The sequence below is a fragment of the Paramacrobiotus metropolitanus genome, unplaced genomic scaffold (genome assembly GCF_019649055.1).
Source record: "Paramacrobiotus metropolitanus isolate TYO unplaced genomic scaffold, Prichtersi_v1.0 Parri_scaffold0000009, whole genome shotgun sequence".
NCBI classification, from domain to species: domain Eukaryota; kingdom Metazoa; phylum Tardigrada; class Eutardigrada; order Parachela; family Macrobiotidae; genus Paramacrobiotus; species Paramacrobiotus metropolitanus.
In genome coordinates this window covers 1291922-1313572 of record NW_026570229.1, presented here as the reverse complement: position 1 = coordinate 1313572, position 21651 = coordinate 1291922, and the positions used below count along the sequence as shown (strand labels likewise).

Genomic DNA, 21651 nt, shown 5'->3' with positions numbered 1-21651 from the left:
TTGACTCTAACCATCCCGTTAATTTGCACGGCTACTGCGGCGCTGAGCAAACACACCGATGCGCCGCTTCCGTTGGCATGGGGGGTGCTGGTGTTTGTCGGGAAATAATGCTTTTCAGGCCGCTGCGGTTGCTGTTGATTAGAGCAGCGTGGAAAAACGCTTTTTGCGAATGCATTGGTGTCCTGGTTAACGGACGCTGGTGTGTGTTTGAGAGGCGCACATATCCGCTTGCGGCGCGATCATCACAGTGTCAGATCGGGCCCAAACGGAGACGCATGCCAATTGTTGCCTGATAAACAGACGAACAATCGCCACCAGTTGAGACGGCCATTGTTCCTATTATCCATCGGTAATTTCCATATTTTTTTATTATCTTTTTTTTACAAACAAACCGCGCCTGTTCGCCAGTCAGCAAAAAAATCAGAATTTATTCAGACTGAAAAATCTATTTGATTGTTACAAAAACCACCAGAAAATATAATTAATAAAATATAACTAGTAATTTAGTACATTGTACAAATACAATAATTTAATTAAAATTTATTTATGTTTGATTAATAAAATAGTGTAGTTAAAGTTGTAATGTAATATTTTAGATATTTAAATCAGAACTAAAAAATTCACTGATTTTTCAAAAACCACTGGAAAAAGAAATCTGTATCATTTATATAGAACGTGTTTGGACTAAGAAATTTCACAATTTATTAGAAAATATAGATACATATATATAATTTATATATATTATTTGGACCGAGAGTTTAATATAAGGGATTTTTCCGAAAATCAAATGCAAAATGAAGAGCTTACTTAAAGTCTTAAACCAAAGATAAATTAATTTTTTACATATATATTCTTTACCTATAAAATAATTTGTAACGAATGCCGGGTAAATTACATATTTCTATACAAACAAATCCGCAATGAAAATATTTCCCCCGAATGGGAAAGCTAGTAATTGACTTCCATTATCCGTGCATCGGTTTTTGTGGATAAACAAGCACAGAGCAGTATGCAAATACCGGGGCACATTCACTGCGGATTGATTGGATGCGGAGTAGAGCTAGGCGCGCGTATCTAACCCGAAACTGGAACGCGTCGTATACGTACACGGCGGAGAAAAGTCAACAGGCACCGCCGCATCACAGAGAACACATACAGCAGCATATGCAGGCAGCGCACAAAGGCAAATACACATTTTCTCTAACAAGGTAATCACTCCGTGTTTGCCCTGGCGATGGAGGCCCGGAAAGGTCACGGGTGTCTGTATAGTTGAGGCGGTGACGGTAATAATGACAGATCGGACAGTTGCGCATCTGCACAGTGTTATAACATTGCCGGGATGTTTATACAATAATTTGATTTGTGGATGATCATGTGCTGGATTCTAATCTGATTAAAATAATCCTTGTGATTAATGCGAATGTGATAGAGTAGATGTTAATGTTTTTAATGTGATGCTGACGCTTCAGGCCGTTGCGCGATCAGGTATGATTTCTCCGGATTTTAATCGTCTTAATAATTTTTCTCAATAATATTCGCACCTCTATAAATATGTTTTCGCTGTTTCCTTTAATAAATCAGACGAAAAATTCTCGAGGAAATTAAGACAAAGTTCGAAAAGAACTAAAAGCATGATAATAATACAAGTACAGCTATAACGAAATAAAAATTTCTCGGCTGCAATTTTTCTGTAATTTGTTTTCGCCATTTTCTTTACAAAACTAGATAAAAAAATTACGAAGAAATAAAAAAATAAGAAAGGACAACTAAAAATAATAGAAAGATAGAGGTAAAATTACGAAGAAATAGAAAATGCTCTGCTGCAATTCTTTTTAACGAGAGATTTTGGAGATTTTAATTTTTATATAAGCTTTTCAGTTTTCTGTGACGTGTTGATCAATCGAGCGGGAGAAGCGGCGAGCGGGTGTTGGATGTCAATTGTTTTGCACAGCCGCCGCTTTGCCGTCGCGGTATACAGCAGCGATACGTTATATTCAATCTTGACAGTTGCTTGGTGTATTTTGCATTTATTGTCCATCCGATCCGGGCGGATCAGGTTCGGCTGCACTTGTGGCATAACTTTATACTACCCAGCTATCCCTCTGCATGATCAAGGTTCCCCCACTTTGTCATCCATTCCGTCGGCCAAGCTGCCGGTGTAATTTTCCAAAGCGGCACAATTTATTTATATGTGTATTGGCTCATTTCGCCGCTATTACCGACAGCTTGATCAACAGTTACACCGTGTTAACGGTAGTTGTCTGCGGCTGTGTAAATTATTTTGCGGTTGTTTATTCAGCGGGCATCGTCTGGTAATCGTACAGCGTCACCATTGCGGTTTTTCTATTACAAAAAATTAATTTACTGTAATACACTGTTAAATAAATTTTGTAGATTTGTTTTGGAATTTTCTCCGGACAGAAAACGCCGATACTCGTTAAAATTTGCGAGGAACGATTCTCTATTTTGCAGTCCATAATATTATGGGCTTTATAAAGGCTTCCTACAAGTACATATATATCTTTTAAAGGTCATCGATTAACAAAAAATTTATATAAACCGATATTCTTTTGCAACAATTTTTTTTAAGTGTATATATTTCCGAAAGGTCATCGATTAACATGAAATTTATATATACCAATATTCTTTGGCAACAATTTTTTAAATTTTATTGGTATAAGTTTTCCCGAAAGGTCAGTATTTTGTCGATAATTATAAATTAATTGCGTAGGAAAGTTATAGCAAATAAATGTGGAGAAAGAACGGCTTTAGCGTCTTCTTTGTTGAATAATCCGCGTTGTATGTTTGTGTTGCCGGATGAAAATGCGGCCGCAGCTGGACTGGCCTGCATTAGCCTTAGTTCCTGAGTCTAGAGTAGATGAGTCTACTCTATTCCTACTTAAAAGTTAGTAGTTCATTAATTCGCTGAAGAGTCGACATGTATAAACTAATGTTGACTTTTCTGCCTTGGACCGTTTGTTGTCATTCGCTGCTCTGCTTCCCATCGTGCTGGATTCAGGCCCGGCCGTCTGTGGCTGCTGCGAGCGTCCATTCAAATAAAGTAGTAGTGTGTACACATCGGCTGGTCCGAGTACGAGCTGCACTCCACCAGCGGAAGCCGAACAGCGGCGCTAGAATATGCTGATGTTGTCCGTCAATTATGATCGCTTGTAATTGCTGCGCTACTCGGACCCATAGTCCCTGCTGACCAGCACAAGAGGATTCATATTATTCCCTGGTTGTCAATTTTTCTTAATATTTAATAATAACTATGAATGCTGATGACGTGAAATTCCGGGCCGATCGAATTGTTATTGTAAAAAAAAATTTTATTCCCTTTTCTTGCTTTAATCAGCATGCGACAAAAGATTTAGTTTTCTTCCTGCCGCATAATAAATTTTTACTGCCGGTTCTGCATTGATTTATAAAAAATGAACAACCGCCACTGAGAAAATTATGGCGGTATCATTTAAGTAACCGATTATAGGTTGATATAAAAATATCCGATGAGACGTGAAATTTAATGCTGGTGTTAGTCATATATGTGTTTCGTATCTCTATAAAAATGAAAACAGGCGACTGAAAAAACACTATGCCGGGCTTGTTTCTGTAAATGAATGTTTAAATGAATGTTCTCTTTTGGCTTTTTATAGAAACAAGAAAATAAAAACAATCTTATATTTTATAGAAAAAACAAAATAAAAAAGGAAACAAGCTGTTTTTACCGGCAGTATCTCGACATCTGTACGACTTTCTGCAAAAACATTTATACTCGTATGTATATATACGAGTATACATAGTATCTACGGTAGTTTATATCGTGCGTGTTTTTGTAAAAACAACAATGCAACTAAAAAATTTATCGTTGGTCTTTAATTAGTACATGTCCCGCTGAAGTGTTTCGTACGTAATTCGCTTGTGCCCATGAAATGTCTCCTCAAACGCATACACTGTTCTACGTTCTCACGGTCTAGATCTACCTTTTATTTCCAAAAACACGATAACAATATCAAGAATCAGTTCCGGTTGAAGAAATCAACAATTTCAACCGTACCAGTAACAGGTAAAGTCTCACGGTTAATTTACTGGTATTACAGACATCCACGTCGCGGCTGCCCTGGGAGCGGACAGCCTGCTGAACACATCCCCGGTGTGCCGCAGTCACAGCAGCAACAGTGCCGTTGCCGCGCACTCGCCATCCGATCCCGGCTGTGTGGGCGGGGTCGACGGGAGCGCTGGTTGTGCGGATTCGGAAGCGGATACGGGACACGCACTCATCACTCGGCCGCCGTCGCCGCCGCCGGGCCAGGATCCTTCTTCATCCCGGAAAAGGAAGGCGGAGAGTCAGCCGGACAACAGCCGGCTTTTAATTAGCACGAGTACAGGGAACGTTGGTGCAGCGACGCCTACACGGCCCCCGTTTCCTCTTACGTAAGCATTGGTATAGTGTACTCTGTATACTGCATATACGTACACCGCGAATACCGGCAGTTCTTGAGCGCGGTAAATGTCTGCAGGCAAAAATATGAAAGAAATGAAAATGAGCGTATGTATTTAATGTAATTGAATTCGAGAAAAAATTACTGTTTTCGGTATATGCAATTTATTAATTTAAAACTAATAAAGCAAAAAGCCCCGGAAGGGAAAAGAAAATAAATTACAAATAACGTGAACGCTGAAAACATGTGTAACATAATACGTAAAAATAAGCAAAATAAGTCACCCGATTTTATTTAAGAAAAAATAATCTTGTATAAATTAGTGAGTAAAAATGTGTAAACAAATTATACGAATTTAAATATAAATTAATTCAGCGGAAAATAACAATTAACAAGTAAAAATTCGTAAACATAAATCACATGAAATTAAATACAAAAATAATTAAAGCAAAATAATATCTAAAATGCGCAGAATAATATTTTCTGAAGTAAATCTTAAAGTGTCTGAAGTGTTTGTAAACTTGTTTGAAAGTGCTTCCCATGATAAATAAAAAATCAAATACATTTCAATAAGGGAAATAATTTAAATATATTTTACCTTTTTTTCTTTATTAATCGTTGATTAGAGTAGCGAATTATCGGATTTTATCGGTTGTGTTGGCACTTGGCAGTGAGAAAATGCAGGCCTACCCCTCGGTAGGCAGCGGTCACGCCGTGGCAGCGCACGCCCACAACTCCTCCTACTCGCATTTGCCGGCCGCGGCCGCCGCCGCTTCCGGCTTCTACAATGCTCAAAGCACGCCGGGCTACTCCACCATCCTGCAGCAGCCCTACGGTCAGTCATTACTCTCACTTCCGGTGGTTTCAAATGTGAACCGTGCTATATCTGATAATTTTCTACAGGAAGAAATCTGAAGCAAAACGGACAAACCTCGGTAGCCGGGCTCAGTTCGGCGGCCGCCGCTGCCGGCGGTTACATGCCCACGGCCTTCCCGGGGACGTTCGCCTCAGTGCCGACCGGAAATAATCCCTACGCTGCTTACGGTAACAATTCGTAATATTATCCACTGAAAAAATTATTATTGGATTTTTTCGCCTTTAATTTCAGGGTTTTTTTGAACTTACTTTCAATTATTATTATTATTATTATTCATCGTGGAGCAGGTAGCCCATTTCCGGCTAGGGTGACTTTCTAGCTGGGATTTTAAACCTGGCCAAATAGCAAAATCGAAAAGTACGAGTGCAGATAGACAGAAAAGACGTCTTAAACAAAATTGACACGGTTCAAAGCTTGCTTAAAGGCACCAACTGTACGAATATCGAACAGATCAGAAAAATTAGAATCAACAAAAAATGTCCACAATTTATTAAGTTTCCAAGCAAAGGTCGTCTCGCCAACTTTCTTCTTCGCTTCCGCCTTGATCCGGATGCGGTTTCTATTCCGAAGGTTGTACGGCTTTATATGGTCATCAAATTCCACCATCTCAGAGATGTACTGCGGCACATGGAATTTTTCCGGATGTTTGATCTTGTATAACCATATCGCTTCCTTTTGTTTCCATCTCGTGAAGAGCGGTAAGATCCCATGTTGGTTCATGAACGATTCCGTGGGTATCTTTGCGTAGTTTGCAGCCGCTCGGACACCGTTACGATGCATCGCGGCCAATTTATCACGCAAGCGCACAGATGCCCCGCTCCACACTGTAGAGCAGTAGTCCAGATGCGACTGAACAAAGGCATAGAAAAGCGCAATGCGTTGGGATGTTGGCAGGCCGACTTTAACACGATTTAACAGTGATATACCGTACCGAACATTCTTTTGGACCTTTTTAACATGGTCAGCCCAACTGAGATGTTCATCCAGTACCACTCCAAGATGTTTCACTGACTTTTCTGGAAGTAATTTATGACCGTTCAGCATTACGCTTACGTTGGTTTCGCGATTATGCGCTGAACTTATTAGTAACAAATTCGATTTTTTCTCGTTGACGAACAACCGGTTGGAATTAAGCCACTCACAGACTGCCGGTGGTGCTTCAGTTAGATCTTTTGCTGCGTCCGCTTTCGTGTTAGCAACAGCATAGCAGCATAGCAATCAGTTATTAATTTCCGTTCCGCAACAGCATAGCAATCAGTTATTAATTTCCGTTTATTGCAACCATTTCATACCGTTCAATTAAATTTCTTCTGTTTATGTACCAAGCTACCTTATTAAACTTACGTATAATTTTGCTTGTGGTTTTTTTTAAAATTACAGTATTTCTCTCGGTTTACTGCATATAATAATTTATTATGGTTCTTTTGCTGTAAATGTAGTTTATGTTAAATATACAGTAATTAATAATATTCTCAATTTTATATTATCGTAATGCGTTAAATTATTAACAACACGATTTAATTTAATTTTGCAATTAATGTTTTGAATATTTCGTAGAAATTTGATAATAAAGAAATAATAATATTTAGGTGCCGCAGCGTACAATGCCGGCGCGTTCTCGGCCAATCCGTCGTGCAGTTCGCCGGGCTTCAGTCAGCAGCAGGCGCTGGACTACACGTACGGCTCCTACGGCCAGAACCCGGCCTACGCGGCCTACTACTCCCCGGCCAACTACCCGGCCTACATGCACGCCGCCGCCGCCCAGGCGGTACAGGCCGTCCAGGCCTCCAACACCGCCGCCGCCGCCCACAATCTCACCGCGCCGGCCGCCCACTCCGCGGCCAACGCGGGCTACCAGCTGGCCGGGCTCAACACTAATTCCACGGCCGGTCAGTGCTCTACTTAATGTATTACGGTAAAGGTCATGGTGTAAAGGTCACTTTTTGTTGTAGCAGATTCGCACTACTCCACGTCCAATAGTAACACCACGGCCACGCCCTCGCCGCCTCTCAAAGAGAACGCTTCCGTGGCGTCACTCAGCAAGAAAGGTCATTCTTAGAAATAAAAAAAAATGTTTGTTAAATAAAAATCTGTACATGCTATTCAGCAATTTGAAAATGAGAATTATAATGAAAAGAAAAACAACTATAATAATGCGAAGAACAAGAAGCGTTGATACCAATTATCAGAAACAGAAAATTTTATATAACAATAATAATAATAATATTGTAATAGTAAATTAATTTTCCGTACAACACGTTTTATTATAATACTGGATATTAAAATTGTTTTTTCACATTTTTTAACATTATGTTAATCTAGAGGTGATTTTGTTTTAATAATATGACTTTGTTATTTTTTTTATCAAAAGAGCCGCAAAAATTAAAAAAAAATATACATAATTGAATTATAGCGCGTTCATCTAAGAACCGTGGGCGTCGGCAGAACAACCCGACACCGCCGCCCGAGGGCGACATGGAGCGGGTGTTCATCTGGAATCTAGACGAGACCATCATCGTGCTGATCAGCGGCGTCCTGCAGGACCCGCTGCCGCATCCGGACCTGCAGAACAGGGTCAGCGACCACTTCCGGTTCTGAACGGCAACAAAATAAATTACATACGAAATTTCTTATTTACAGGCGCTGGACTGTGAATTCTTCCGCAGCATCTGTCTGCGCATGGAGACGCTGATTATGCAGATATCGGAGAAGTGTCTGTTCATGGAGGATCTGTACGAGTGCGATCAGGTGCACATTGACGATGTGGCTAGCGACGATAACGGACAGGATTTAAGGTACTTACATTATAGTATTATTATTTTAATTACAAACAAACTAACTTACTAACTTCAAATAAATTTAAATAAATAATAAAAGTGAATATTTTGATAAATACATATTTTTTGAACAAATTAACTGAAAAAATTATAAAAAATTTATCAAATGTATTAAAAATAACATATATTTAATGTAGTAATAAACAGAAGCACAATCTGTTATTTACAGTAAATGCATAATTAAGTGTCTGTTTGTTTGCGGGCAGATTTATTTGCCATATTTACTTTTCGCGTGTAGTTCGTATAATTTCGCGGCGGATGGCTTCCGCGCAATCTCCCCGAACGGCAACCTGTGCATGGCGTCGGGAGTGCGCGGCGGCGTCGATTGGATGCGGAAACTGGCCTTCCGCTACCGGCGCATCAAGGACATCTACAACCAGTACCGCACCCAGCCCGATGGTTAGTTGTTTGAACACTAGTAACCAAATAAGCAGACAGCAAATTTTGCCGGTCAAATTACATACTATAGTAAAATGGTCGTTCGATCTAGTCAAAATTAAGCCAAGAATGTTTTCGAAATTCGACTTGACAAGCTGCATTTACTTGGTGGCAAAAAGGCGTCTCATAACTATACATAAGTATAGAAAGTGTAAAATTAAAACTAATTAAAATAAAATTGTTGCAGCTATTAAACTTTATATTTTAAATAACTTGATTTTAAGAGGACGGTGTTTAATATTAATAAGTTATTGATCAATTAAATATTAAAAACTTAATACGTTTATTGTTACTAAATTAAAATATGTACATATTGAGATGAAGTTTTTTTGCGGCAGTGTTGTGCGGGCATTGCGGCGTGAGTCGGCAGGAGTGGGTGACGATGCGGGAGCAGATCGACAGTCAGACCTTCAACTGGTCGCGGCTGGCGCACGAGTGCCTGAAGAAGATCGCCACCCGCGACGGCTGCACCAACGTCCTGGTCACGCAGAACGCCCTGGTGGCCGCCATCACCAAGCTTCTCCTTTTCGGCTTCGCCGATGTGTTCCCCATCGAGAACGTCTACAGCTCCGCCAAAGTCGGTGAGTCAACAGCCACCCGGCGCTTCCGGTTCATCAACACTCAAATCTCAACTAAACACAATTAGAAAATTAATAATTCATTGACGGTGGTTGACCCGTTAAAAAACTGAACGAAGAAACGTTTATTTGACGCCCTATTTTTATTGCAGAAAGGAACTGCAAAACTGAATTAATAAATTTCGAAATGAGATTCGTTAAAATCTGGCTGATACAATTTTTTAGTTGGCATATATATAAACAGTTTTATATATAAAAAAATTTTCCGTGTATTTTCATTGGAGAAATAAATTGCGAAATTCGATTAACAAATTTCAAACCAAATTACTTAAAATCTGGTTGGTGTACTTTTTTTATATATAAGCATGAAGATTTTGTTGGCAGGTAAGGAGACATGCTTCGAGCGCATCCTCAACCGTTTCGGCCGCAAGTGCACCTACGTCGTGGTGGGCAGCGGACATGAGGAGGAGACCGCGGCCAAACAAGTACGTTATTAAATTCTTAAAATAAATGTTTCCCAAAAGCCGATATCGTAGGTTCGTTTAACACATGCCTGCGTTGTAGATGAACTTCCCGTTCTGGCGCGTGGAATGCTTCAACCACTTGGTGGCCCTGCGCCACGCCATCAACGAGCAACACCTGTAAAGGTCACCAGGAGGACGGGGTCCAGCGCTGGCCGTGCATATATACGCACACCTGTGGTACGTACTGGTAAATAGTGTAAAAAATTTTATGAAACCAAAAACGTAGCATCTGTACTCGTATGAATAAACATTAATAGAAGCTCGGGGTTTTGCATAGTTCATTTAATCAGCGTGCATCAGCGCAGTTAACCACTACGGTTAACAAGAAAAAACGTAGCATTATAAAATAACTACTGGAAGTGTGCTTTTAAAAGTTTGCACTGGTTCGTTTGTTGTCCGGTAAAACAAAATTAAAATTAAAACAAAGGATCAAGAAAAAAAATAGTTTGCTTTATATTAAAATTATTAGGGCAAAGCATGTTATAAAACATATAAAAATTATAATTAAAAAGAAGGAAAAAATAATTTGTTGTGTATTACAATTATGAATACTCTCACAGCGCGTTGTGAAACGCGACCACAGAATCGACAAGAATCGTAGTGCAACGGCATACCAATATCAAAGGTGATCTCGATGATATCAGCACGCATGCTTACCATAAAATGCTTTAAGCGCTTAAACATTTTTTTAGTTTTTTCCGGGTTATCTCATTAACTGCGCATAACGGTGGTTTATTTACACTCGTATGTTTTTCTCGCAACAGATACACAATTATCCACAACGATGAACAAGGCAACCACGCAAGTCCCACACCGGCAACTGGATGGTGTCGTGGAGATAACTGTGGATGTTAACAATTTTACAATACTCGCGAACTGGGTTGCTTCCTGCTAATAATGTCACTTAACAAATTTCAACCGCTATTCGTTCCTATACATGTTTATAACGTCGATGATCATCCAGTCTACAAATGGACGTTGGTTTTCGCTTCTCCTCGGCAGACCCGGTTAAATTTATTACTCATTATGTACTCTGAATTACAGCGGTCACTCTTGTGTACAAAATTAACTTACAGTCAAATAAAACCGTTCAACCGGAAGTACCACAAACTGCGAAGCATAACATCTCCATAATAAAAATACGCTTTAGTCTACAAATGAGATCATACGTATATTGTAGCATATTACGATGTATGTACAGAATACCGGCATTTTCACACATTTTTAGCAAGAAAACATGAAATGCCCCGCGGACACCGGCACGCCGGAATCGACAGCACGGCAAAGAGCCGACAAATATTAACGAGCACCTAACCAAAAAAACACTGTGATGCAGTCATTCCGTAGACAAACAGTTCGCGCAATTACGTCCATGACTCAAATAAGAAAATTCCGTGTTTGGTAACTTTACGCATTTTACGCTTTTCGTTTACAGTTCCGGTTGATAATTTACTCAAGAGAAGAAAAGACGAATTTGTGTAGCTTTTTTTTACTTCTTTTTTTTTAATAATGTCGAAGGAGAAAAACAATGATCCGGTCGCCCAGTCGGGAATCGCCACGGCCGGGAAATACGCACACGCCGACGGCCGCGCGGAGAAAACTGCGGCGCTGGATATTACCCGGCAAGGCATGGAAGTGGCTCCCACCGACGCTGGTTTAACCGCCCGCGCCAAATCCCATCACCATCCGGAACACGTTATCCCGCCGGAGACCATGGCTGATTTGGCGGACCTGGACAAATCCACAGGAGCCGCTAACGACGCGGATTTTTTAAAATGGCTGGACGCCAACCAGGACATGCCAACGGACGCACTCAACGCCGAGATGAACCGACGCTCCGGACACGACGCGCAGAATCTCTCCGACATCTTCACGGTGTCGGCGCTGCGCATGTTCTTCGCCCCGGTGAAACCCGACGAACCGCCCATCGATTCGGAGATGGTGCGCCGGGAATCGGATGTCTCCTCGGATGTTTCTAGCCATAGTGATGTGGAGGAGCACCCGACGCTGGCGCACCGGCTGCATTTAGATGTGCGGGCGCGCCGGGAAGAGCGGAGGCACAAGGAGCTCCAGGAAGCGGTGGACGCGGAGAAGGCGGATATGGAGGAGTGGGAGCGGAAGATCCGGGAGCGGCACGAGCGGCGGATGAAGCGCCGGGCGGAACGGGAGGCCAGACGGAAGAAGGAAGCGGAGATGGGGAAATTGGCGGATTTGATGGGGAAAGTTTCCTTGGATTCGGGAGCGCCGCGTCCCGACTGTGGCGCGAGGTCCCGGGAAGAAAACCGAGATGTAAAGATTAAGGAAAAGATTATTACGAGTGTGAATGGAAAAAATCATAAGAGTACTGTCAGTTACGAGGCGGTGGAGAAGGATGGGGAAGATGGGAAAGATGTGGACCCGGAAGTGGTGAAGCGCATCAACACGTTGTACCCGGAAGCGTTCACCACGTTCCGTTCGCCGGCCCGAGACCGGCTACGCCAGAGACTGAAGGGTGCGCCGGCTCCGTGATTTATATTATTTTACGCTAGTGTATGCTATGTCGTTGTAATCATGTTTCTTATTGCTGCGCGTTCTACGAAAATTTTTACTGTATGGCAGGAAGTGTGATTTCTGTCGGTCATATCATCGTCGCTTTTTGGTGCTTTTGCGGTTACACATTACTGTACGCTAGTCGGTGAGTGCGACAGCGGATGAATCTTGTCTAAGCGGTTCACAGTGTTGTGGCTATCGGTTCTGGCCGATTTACCGCAAGCGTAGGATGACGGCACACATCTATCGAAAGCTGCCTATTCTGTTTCTAAGCCTGATTTGAGTTTTCGTTTTTCTAATAATAATTACTACTTTATTGTCCGTTACTGAGAGACGTCGCTTCCTTTTCAGCTAAGACAGCAAATCAGGAAGAAAAGCAAAAAGCCTATTAACCAGAGTATTTAAATCGAGCGATATCCAGCACCACTCCAAAGGGAAATTTTGGAATAGCAGACGCGGAACCGTTACGTGACGCTCTTCGAGGCAACCGACAAAAGTTTTATGCTTTACGAAGACTCGGTGCAATTTACCAATCGAAAATGCATTGCCGATTAAGACAGTGTTTTAATCACAAACTCTGACTAAAATGAAGAAGACGGTAGGTGACCAAAGAAGGCGCATCCTGCATGGGGGTATTGCGTGTGGTTTGGGACGAGCTTAAATGTACTGCTGTTTCTTCTGTTTCGTCGTATTATGCGTCATTTTCGTCTGGCGAGCAGATGGCATCAGCTGATGCAGTTGCTCTATCTCGGTGCAGTCAACAATCCACCTTAATCAATGTGTTAATCAGGGTGTGGCTGATCGCTACCGGAAGAACGGTAGGTACTGTATGGTGACCGCTTTCTCGGTGTGCATCTTGAATTGTTTAATCTGATAACGGTGTTTCGTCGGACGCCGGACAAACTCTTGATCTGCACGCGCATATTGTGATCACCAAACGCTGACAACACCATCCACGCCGTAGACAAAAACGAATTAAAATACGGTAAAGCAGTACACGTACACAAGCTGATCAAACTGCTCCATCCGATAAACACCCCGTTACCAAATGGCAAATGTTAATGCTGCAGGGATACCTTTTGGCTTTGGTGATTGAAATGCTGGAAGTTTTTTGCCCGGTTTCAGGTGAATTGGTAAACTTGCCGTTAAGCTAGCGATTAAACTGCAGAATCGCGTTTTACTACTGCTTTCTTAAGCAGCGTTTTAGCCCAGATGTTGGTGCCGTGTTCAGCCGGTGCGATCGACGGTTTAGTGGCTACTTTATTACATAGCGCACGATACATGCAAGGGTTCTTTTTATTGGGTTACACAAATGAACATTGGTTAAACGCTAAATCAGGCAGTACATTATTGCAACTATTTCAACACATAATATACTTCATCCAGCCTCCTCCCGATGCAGAAGGTTTCCTGAACGCATGCAGCATTACCTCGCATTAAAGCAATACTGATTCTCTGCTTCAGAAACTGAGTGGACCGCTTCTCCTGAGTCCGCTCAGAAAGCCTTTTACCGAGTGTAGACATTTTACATTTCGATTCTTTACCCCACACACCCATTGTTTCAAAAACCAAAGCAGAGAAATTAAAATTATCCCGTAAATATTCGTGCTTCTGGTTTTTCTTTGTCTCTGCCATGGTGGCGGCCGCGCCGGCCTCCTGGGACGTCTTGGCGATGTAGGAGGTGGCCATGGTGTCCGGGCAGGTGACATCCCAAACCCAGGATTTCCCATGACTGAAAGGGACTGAAGTCATGCCGTCCGGTCGTTTCAAAGTGTCGCGGTAGAGGCCCGGAGGTTCCAGAACTGAAGGGATGCTGGCCGTACCACACGCACGATGGATAACATCTCTAACTTCGTTGTGCCGGGAAATCTTCGCTTTAAGACGTTTGCATCCCAACCCGTGATATCCCCACACGTCAACGGTGCTGCCGCATTTGCACCGATGTTCGATACATACTGGGGAGCCGATGCGTTGCGCAACGGATATTCGTACTTCGGTATTTGACAGCAAAGTGCCGAGGCTTGCCACTGGTACAGCATTAAGCCACAGTCCGGATTCGGGCTGGGACACAGCTAGCAGCCGGGCTTTTTGATTAACGGACTTGGTCTGGCGTAACACAGTTTCTTTCTGAATGAGAACGACGGGTATGTCCCATGCGCGCTGTGAAGCGCGCAGATTCTCTGCAGGGAGTTCCGCAGGCCCCATTGACTTCCATGCTTGTTCCGCGCGTGTCACATATGCTTCACTGTACAGGTCGGTCATGTGTGGCACCAGCGAGCGTACCGAGTTGACCGAGGCAAGGAATGCCGAAGGTGCTAGTCGTTCGGTGCGTCTGATGCCTAAACCACCCACCCGTACAGGTAAGGTTACCTGTTCCCAGATTTCATCAGTAATGGTCACGTTGGTGATTTCCTCAAGACTACTGCTTACAGAAGACTCGAATTTATTGAGGATCTCCGGAAAATGGAACGCTTCGCTCGTTCTTAAAAGGTACATCAGTTTTGGGACGGAGAGACAATTTTTCAGCAAGAAAAGTGCTTGATGGGACGGCAAAGGTGACAGACGAGAAATCATTCTGTTCACCATGCCGATCTTTTCATCCAACAATGGGCCGACCGATTCGCTTGTGATTCCCGCAACATGCAAGTGGTACAAGAAAGCAGCGGCCATTGCACCCGGTGATCGAAGGTCCTTTTCTTCCACCAATTCCACACCGTACTGTACCACTATTCAGCTGCGCCCGACGGAAATGACGCAATGCCGTATGCAAACCCTGGACGATGTTATTCCGCAAACGAAGGCGGTTGAGAAAGGCGCAGCACTGACTCATGTAGCGTTTCTTTATATGCACGGCTTGTTTGTTCTACAGTGATAGACGTTCCTGCCCGCTATTTCTATACAGTAGAGGACTTTTATTTTTATGTCCGTTGGCGCACGATGCCAGGTATTTGTGACCTTGTTTAGTGGCATTCTATTTATTGTTCTCAAGTTGTATGAATTGTATACTGTCACCTTGTGTGATGTATCTAGATTCGCGTGTTTCTTGACCTTCTTGTACTTTCTATATTTCTATTCTCTGTCCTTCGTCCTAGCAACTTTCTGTGCTTCTTCTGTTCTCTGGTTACGGTTCTTCTCATGACAGTCAGTCAGTTCTCTGCTCAGTTGCGATACACATTAAAGTGCTACGATACGAGTCCATAGCATACGCTACAGTACAAATACCTTCATATCTCACACCCTGGCGTGCTTGAGCGCTCGTTGACCATAGTTTGCCGTCGTAAAAGAATCTGTTGGCGACCTAGTGAAATCACCGATTGGACGCCAGTATAAACATGTACCTTTACAGCCCAGCGTTATCATGATTACTGACTATCTGTGCGAATATTTACTGAAGGACACCACGGCGAAACCATGTCGAGGCGTTTTGTTTCCACTATTGCAGCAAGCGATATATCGTTTTACAATTTAGTATCGACCATAAACTATTTAATGTGCATCCTTTAGAAAATCAACTAGCAACGACGTGAACCGTTTTTAGAGACAGACACCGTGCTGGCCGACGACGGGAACGTAGCAGATGCGGTTGCAGCAGTGCTCGTCGGCGTAGCAGTAGTTGTTGATGTGCCGGCACTCCGCGCGCTTTCCCCGTCCGCGACCAGCGCCGTTGATGTTGACGCTGCCGCCCTTTCCTCCGTAAGCGGTACCGCCATGCGCAACGTTTCGATTGGATCCACCGCCTGATGATCCTCTAGAAGGCGTCATATTGTTCTTGATGTTCGTCTGTCCGGAACCGATGTTGACCCGTCTAGCAGAATCCCTTCTGGCACTGCTGTTAGTCGGAAACAAGGCAATAAGACATAACGCCGACAAGGCCACAACAAGGGAAAAGGAGACGGCCATCGTACTATAAGGATATAGCCGCTGTCTCGTAGAACCTAATCGAAACACTGTGTCTTGTTTTTAAAAGCTCACAAAACTATGTAGGTGATGATATAACGAACTGCAGCATTGGTTGCACGTTTTAAATACCACTGCAACGGTGATAATCGCGATCGTACGCCGGTGATGTGTATCGGCTCTTTCGTCAGTTCCCGTATAACGCGCAGTAATCAGGGTCGGTGCACTGGTGATCAAGATTACCTCTGGCATTGCTGACGCAAATATATAACGGTTGCTGATCGGTGCTTCTGGGATATGCGCTGTAAATGCACGCAACTCCTACGTCATTGCGTTAGCCGATAACGACAATTTCTAGCGTAAAGTCTATACCGATAGGCGATAGCATGTAAGTATTTAGCGCGAAGTTTGCTCTGTGAACGATTGCCATTACACCATGCCTACAATTGTGACAGATTCACAGCTCACAATATTCTGAACTCATTATGAATGTGACGCAATTTCCGCTATGCTGCATCCTCCAAAAACTTGACCATTGTGCGCCTTTCCTCAAACACTCCCCGAAATGGAGCAAGCATGGGTTTGCTCCAGATAAAACATTGTATTAACGCCCAAGTCTTTCTGGGCAGGGCAAAACTATTTCGCAACATTTAAGCCAGTATTAACGGCTACCACCACGGGTTGCAGTGTTTTGCATCTCCGTATAATATTCTCCACTTCCGCAATGCAGTCCGCGAATCACCACGATGTGGATGGCGGGCGCCATGTCCGTTGTGTGTATGCTAGTCTGCGGGCAGTTTTGTGCAACGGCATCTGCTACGTCACGGTGGTTGGCCAAAATGGCGTCTTGCCTTTAAAGCGTAGCGTTCCATATTATGTACTATCTACTAGGGTAGGTAACATTCTCTGTTCTCAGTGTTCTGACTCACATTAAATTGTATGCCAAGACCGCTGCATGACTGTTTCACCGGACGCATTTGTGTTCAGAATAGCTTCGGGGTTGGTTCTTCTTTCGGATATCAAGCGAAGTGCCAAAGTTTATATGCTGGCGGAAGTGCACAGCGACCGAAAAATGCCAACGAATCAGAAAAACTTTATGTAGTGTTGCTTGCTTTATATCATCCAGATAAAAACAACAGCCTTCATGTGAAACTACACTTTATCTAATATTTGCAAATACGTAATCAAACGAGCTACAATCACAAATGAGCAGTAGTTTTAAATTATGAAGCAACAGTTTTTAAGAACTGTTTCTAAAGACAGACACCGTGTTAGCCGACGACCTGGACGCGACAGATGCCGTTGCAGCAGTGCTCGTCGGCGTAGCATTAGTTGCTGATGTGCCGGCATTCCGCACGCTTCCAGCGTCTCGCGCCGTTGCTGCGCTGCTCGAAGCCGTCCACCCCAGGATGTCGGCTCATGTCGATGTAGAGGCTGCCTCCGTGTCCTCCGAATCCTGTACCGCCTTCTGCCGTGTTCCTGTTGGACACTCCTGGGTTCTAGAGGCCACCGCCCTGGTTGACACAGAAGAGGCCTAATACCGATCGTATTTAAGTAACTCGTTAACTGTTATGTAGTTTGGGTTGTGGATTAACAACCACTCCCGAAGCAGCTTTTTTATTCAAAACAATTTCCTTCAGGAAGTTCGATTGGACAGTGGACCGGATGCCAAAGCGCAGGAAATGATGAAAACTGATCGGTTTCCTTGATAGTTTAAAGCATATGAGTAATACGCTACTCAGAAACTGTACGCAGAGCATTGACAGAGAGTCCGAGATCACATTAGCCATCCGTACAAGTGCAGTAACATGCTGATCTGTCGATAATCGCGCTGAGTACGCGTGGTGGGTCCACGTCAAACCTTATGGCGTTAGTGATAAAGTACCAGCTGAACACTCGGGCACAAGATGCAGCAAAATGCACGTGGATGCAGCAAAATGCCGGATGCCCGAGTTGTGAATATGATCGTAGTATATAGTTTGACACAGTACGGTATTTCTCCATTCAGATTTACTATTCGCGACGGTTGGGAGCGATTCTTGCTGAAGTAAAGTTCTTTCTGTGGCTACCGTAAAAGCTGGTTGATCGCTTCTTAACTGGACTCGAGCTGAACTGCAGCCCGGTCACTATGCTCACCGTACACATCTTTTTAACGTACTTGTGCAGTACACTGGTGTACGCTGACCCAGCCGGGTCGACAGCGGCCGCTAGTCACGCAGGTGGCACTGCGGGCATTGCCGGGACTTTCACTTCCCCTGATGGATCCGTGTACAACTTTGCACAGGGTGGCATCGGATATGGAGGACCCGGCCAGAGCGTGTACATGGATGGGAGCGGACAGGTCCAGACGTGGACAGCCGCGTCGGTGGAACCGTTCACCGAGTGCCGGCGCCTGGGGAACCGCTGTCTCCTCGACGAGCATTGCTGTAGTGGAGAATGCTTTGTAGCGGTTTTCGGTTATCCCGGTTTCTGTCGATGAGCATGCTGCATGTCAGATATGCTAGACCGACTCAATGCCACAGCGGACAGTGTAGAAACGGAACCTTGTAGCACGAACGGAAAAAGATTTTAATTTGACTGTTTATTGGTTTCTAATGAACCATGCTGTCAGTGTCGATCAATGTGCAATTATGCAATAAAAGATGCTTGATATACAGTATCACAAGCTTTCGGGCATGCTCATATTGATACGAAAGTATCCATCCAAACATCCATGTAAATGATGTAATTGTGGCGCGTTACCGGAGAAAAAGAACGATAATTTACCTTGTCTCCAAATACACTTGAGTAACTAATCGGCCTGACACTTTAGTGGCAAAACCTGAAGTAGCATCTATATAAAAATTGCTAACCAATTTTTGAATCTTTATGCTTTACGGCATAGTAGCGATGCCGATGCCCCTAGTTTGCGCTTCTGCCAAGGATTTAAAGAGCAGTTGCTGGGTCTTGCTTGAGTGCGTGAATCGATCTCGTTTGCTTATTCATCATATACAAACAACTTTGGCAATCAATTACAATGAAGTAAATCATTTTGTTGATATTTTTTATTGAGTAAGATTCTGTCCACTCATAAAAAAGTATTTTTATTCCGCTTTGTTATGACGAGGCAGAGGGCAGAAGTAAATCACACTCGATAACGGTGACCGATGGCCATATCCGTGTACATTTACACAGCGCATGCAGCAAGTCACCAGCACATCCGATCATGGTTCGCTCGTTGTAAAATCTTCATAGAAAAGTTTATTGATAAAGATGATATTATATCAAATAATACGAAATATTGTAAATGCGCTTAAATACAGACGCCATGTTGACCGACAACCGCCACGTAGCAGATGCCGTTGCAGCAGTGCTCGTCGGCGTAGCAGTAGTTGTTGATGTGCCGGCATTCCGCGCGCTTCCGCCGTCCGTGACTGCGCCGCTCGAAGCCGCTGCTGCCGCCCGCGGCAGGACGGTTGCTCATGTCAATGGTGACGCTGCCTCCTTGTCCTCCGTAGCCGACACCACCGTGTGCCGTGTTGGTGTTGGATCCCGCTCCGCCTCCACCTCCGTTACCCTTAAAACCGTTTCCAATCGTCGTCAATCCGGAACCGATGCCCACCATTTTGGAAAAATCGAAGGCACTGCTCATTTGTAAGCAAACGCTCAAACACACTACTACAGTAGCAAGAGAAACAAACCGCGGGGAATCCATGCTTCCCGGAGAAAGACTCGTGTTAAGTGGAAAATTCAGTACCGCGGCACTAAACGCTGCCAGAGGACCAGTAAGTTGAGCAAATGAATAACGGTGGGAATGTTACTGTGCATCGGTAGGCTTGCTCAGATGTTTTTTATACCTTCTGGGTTCCTGTTCCTGTGTATTCAGTCACTCGAATACGCAAGAGATCGTTTTTGATAAGATGCAATCAGTGTAACGCTTAAGCGGCTTCCTGTTACACCGGGCTACGCCAGTGCGTACATGTGCAGCTGATCGCGGGAGGAAGTATAACGCATTTAATAATGTTGTACGTGTCTTATAGCGATTGCCTATGGTTACCTTTGACCTTTGCAAAGATGAGGTGGTTGGCATTTATGCGTGAGACGGACGCATTTCTTTGAAATCTCGGTGACGTCCAACAAGTTGTCTCATTTCCGGCGTTAGTACAATGACCTCAGTGATGACTTTATGTCTGGTTGTAGTGATGATATCGAAATCCGCCAGGATGAATAGGCTCGGACTTTGGGACGTGTAAAAGGCTTAAAAGCCTGTCGTGAGCGGTTGTTAAGTGCGTCTTCAAAGTGCTTCCCAGACGCACAAAATTAATCGAATAGCGTCTGTTTTCCCGGCAAGTAGAGACGATGTGACAAACGGTATCAGTATACAGTAGGTCTGCCGACCCGAGCCTACGCTTTGTCTATGGGAACGTCAATAGATCTGTCGAACCAACAAAACTGTACTGAAGTACATATTACAGTATTACCGTGAAACGAAACCTTATACACATAAGACAGCAAAAGCGGCAGAAATTCATGCCTAAAAACAGTATTATAAACATCTGAGAAAAGATATTTTATTTAACAGCGCAAACTACAGTAATTTTCAGGCGTACTCGTACAGTCGTACTAAAAGTGAAAGTATTGCACAACAACAACGGGAACGCGTTATTCGACAGAAATACAGGTAAATGCCTCTGCTACAACTCTTGGCTGCAAGTGCACCGGGAAAGACTAACCGGCACGATACTTGTTTTTACGGACGCTGCAGCCATCGGAAAATAAAAGCGTTACTTATACCACAGCCATCATTCCGTGCCAGTGGGAAGCGCGATTTGCGTAGATCCATAAGTCCAAAGAGTGCCAATATTATCCAACAGGTTCGGCGCTTCCGGGGTCCTCATCGACAGAATCCGGGATACCCGGAAATCGGAGCCAAACTCGAACCACTGCAGCAGTGACAGTTGATCAACTGCGATTTGAACACCGCCAGCGGCTTAGTTGAGGCCTCTGATCAAAGCCGCTGGCAGACCATCAGATGACCATTTGCTACAGCCAGAGCGGGCCGCCGGTGGCATCTCAGACGGAGGCCGTCAGCAGCCTTCTGGTGGCCAAAAAACATAGCCTTTAACTGGCAGTTTCTTGGCTGCCAGCGGCCTGTTTCAGGGCATCACGAAAACTGTTTTTCTTATAGTTTCGGTTTTATTGTGCCAATTTATCACATCCCGATTAAAGCTTGTAACGTCGCTTAAATATGGGTAATACAATATCTGTATTTAAATTATGTAATTTCATCAATTCCGAATTTTTATTTCCACCGGTAATGGTTTGACTAATAACCTCACAATTATGACTGGCTTGACACTGCAAATCCACACAATTCCAGGTTTCAAACAATTAACGTACATCCGAAACAGAACTGTAATAGAGAACATCATGCAAGACAACAGCAAATATTCCCAGACACATCTCCGCGAGAGTAACAACAGCGAAAAATAAATCTTTCTGATAGTGGAGAATTTTTGCACGGTCGTCGACGTTTCATTCTGCACTGTTGCG

The 21651-nt window shown here is 43.6% G+C and overlaps 2 protein-coding genes across 2 annotated transcripts; both read left to right on the top strand.

Moving 5' to 3' along the window:
• Nucleotides 1-1145: 1145 nt before the first annotated feature.
• LOC129582971 (eyes absent homolog 1-like) lies at nt 1146-10785 on the top strand. Its single transcript, XM_055474610.1, has 13 exons — nt 1146-1485; nt 4098-4431; nt 5111-5274; nt 5343-5483; nt 6906-7205; nt 7269-7364; nt 7730-7890; nt 7957-8111; nt 8392-8552; nt 8930-9172; nt 9554-9654; nt 9734-9870; nt 10458-10785. The coding sequence occupies exons 1-12, from the start codon at nt 1455-1457 to the stop codon at nt 9812-9814; spliced, it is 1968 nt and encodes a 655-aa protein (XP_055330585.1). The 5' UTR covers nt 1146-1454; the 3' UTR covers nt 9815-9870; nt 10458-10785.
• Nucleotides 10786-11055: 270 nt separating this feature from the next.
• LOC129583071 (uncharacterized) lies at nt 11056-12527 on the top strand. Its single transcript, XM_055474776.1, has one exon. It carries the CDS (start codon nt 11203-11205, stop codon nt 12199-12201), a length of 999 nt encoding a protein of 332 aa, XP_055330751.1. The 5' UTR covers nt 11056-11202; the 3' UTR covers nt 12202-12527.
• The last annotated feature ends 9124 nt before the right edge of the window (nt 12528-21651 follow it).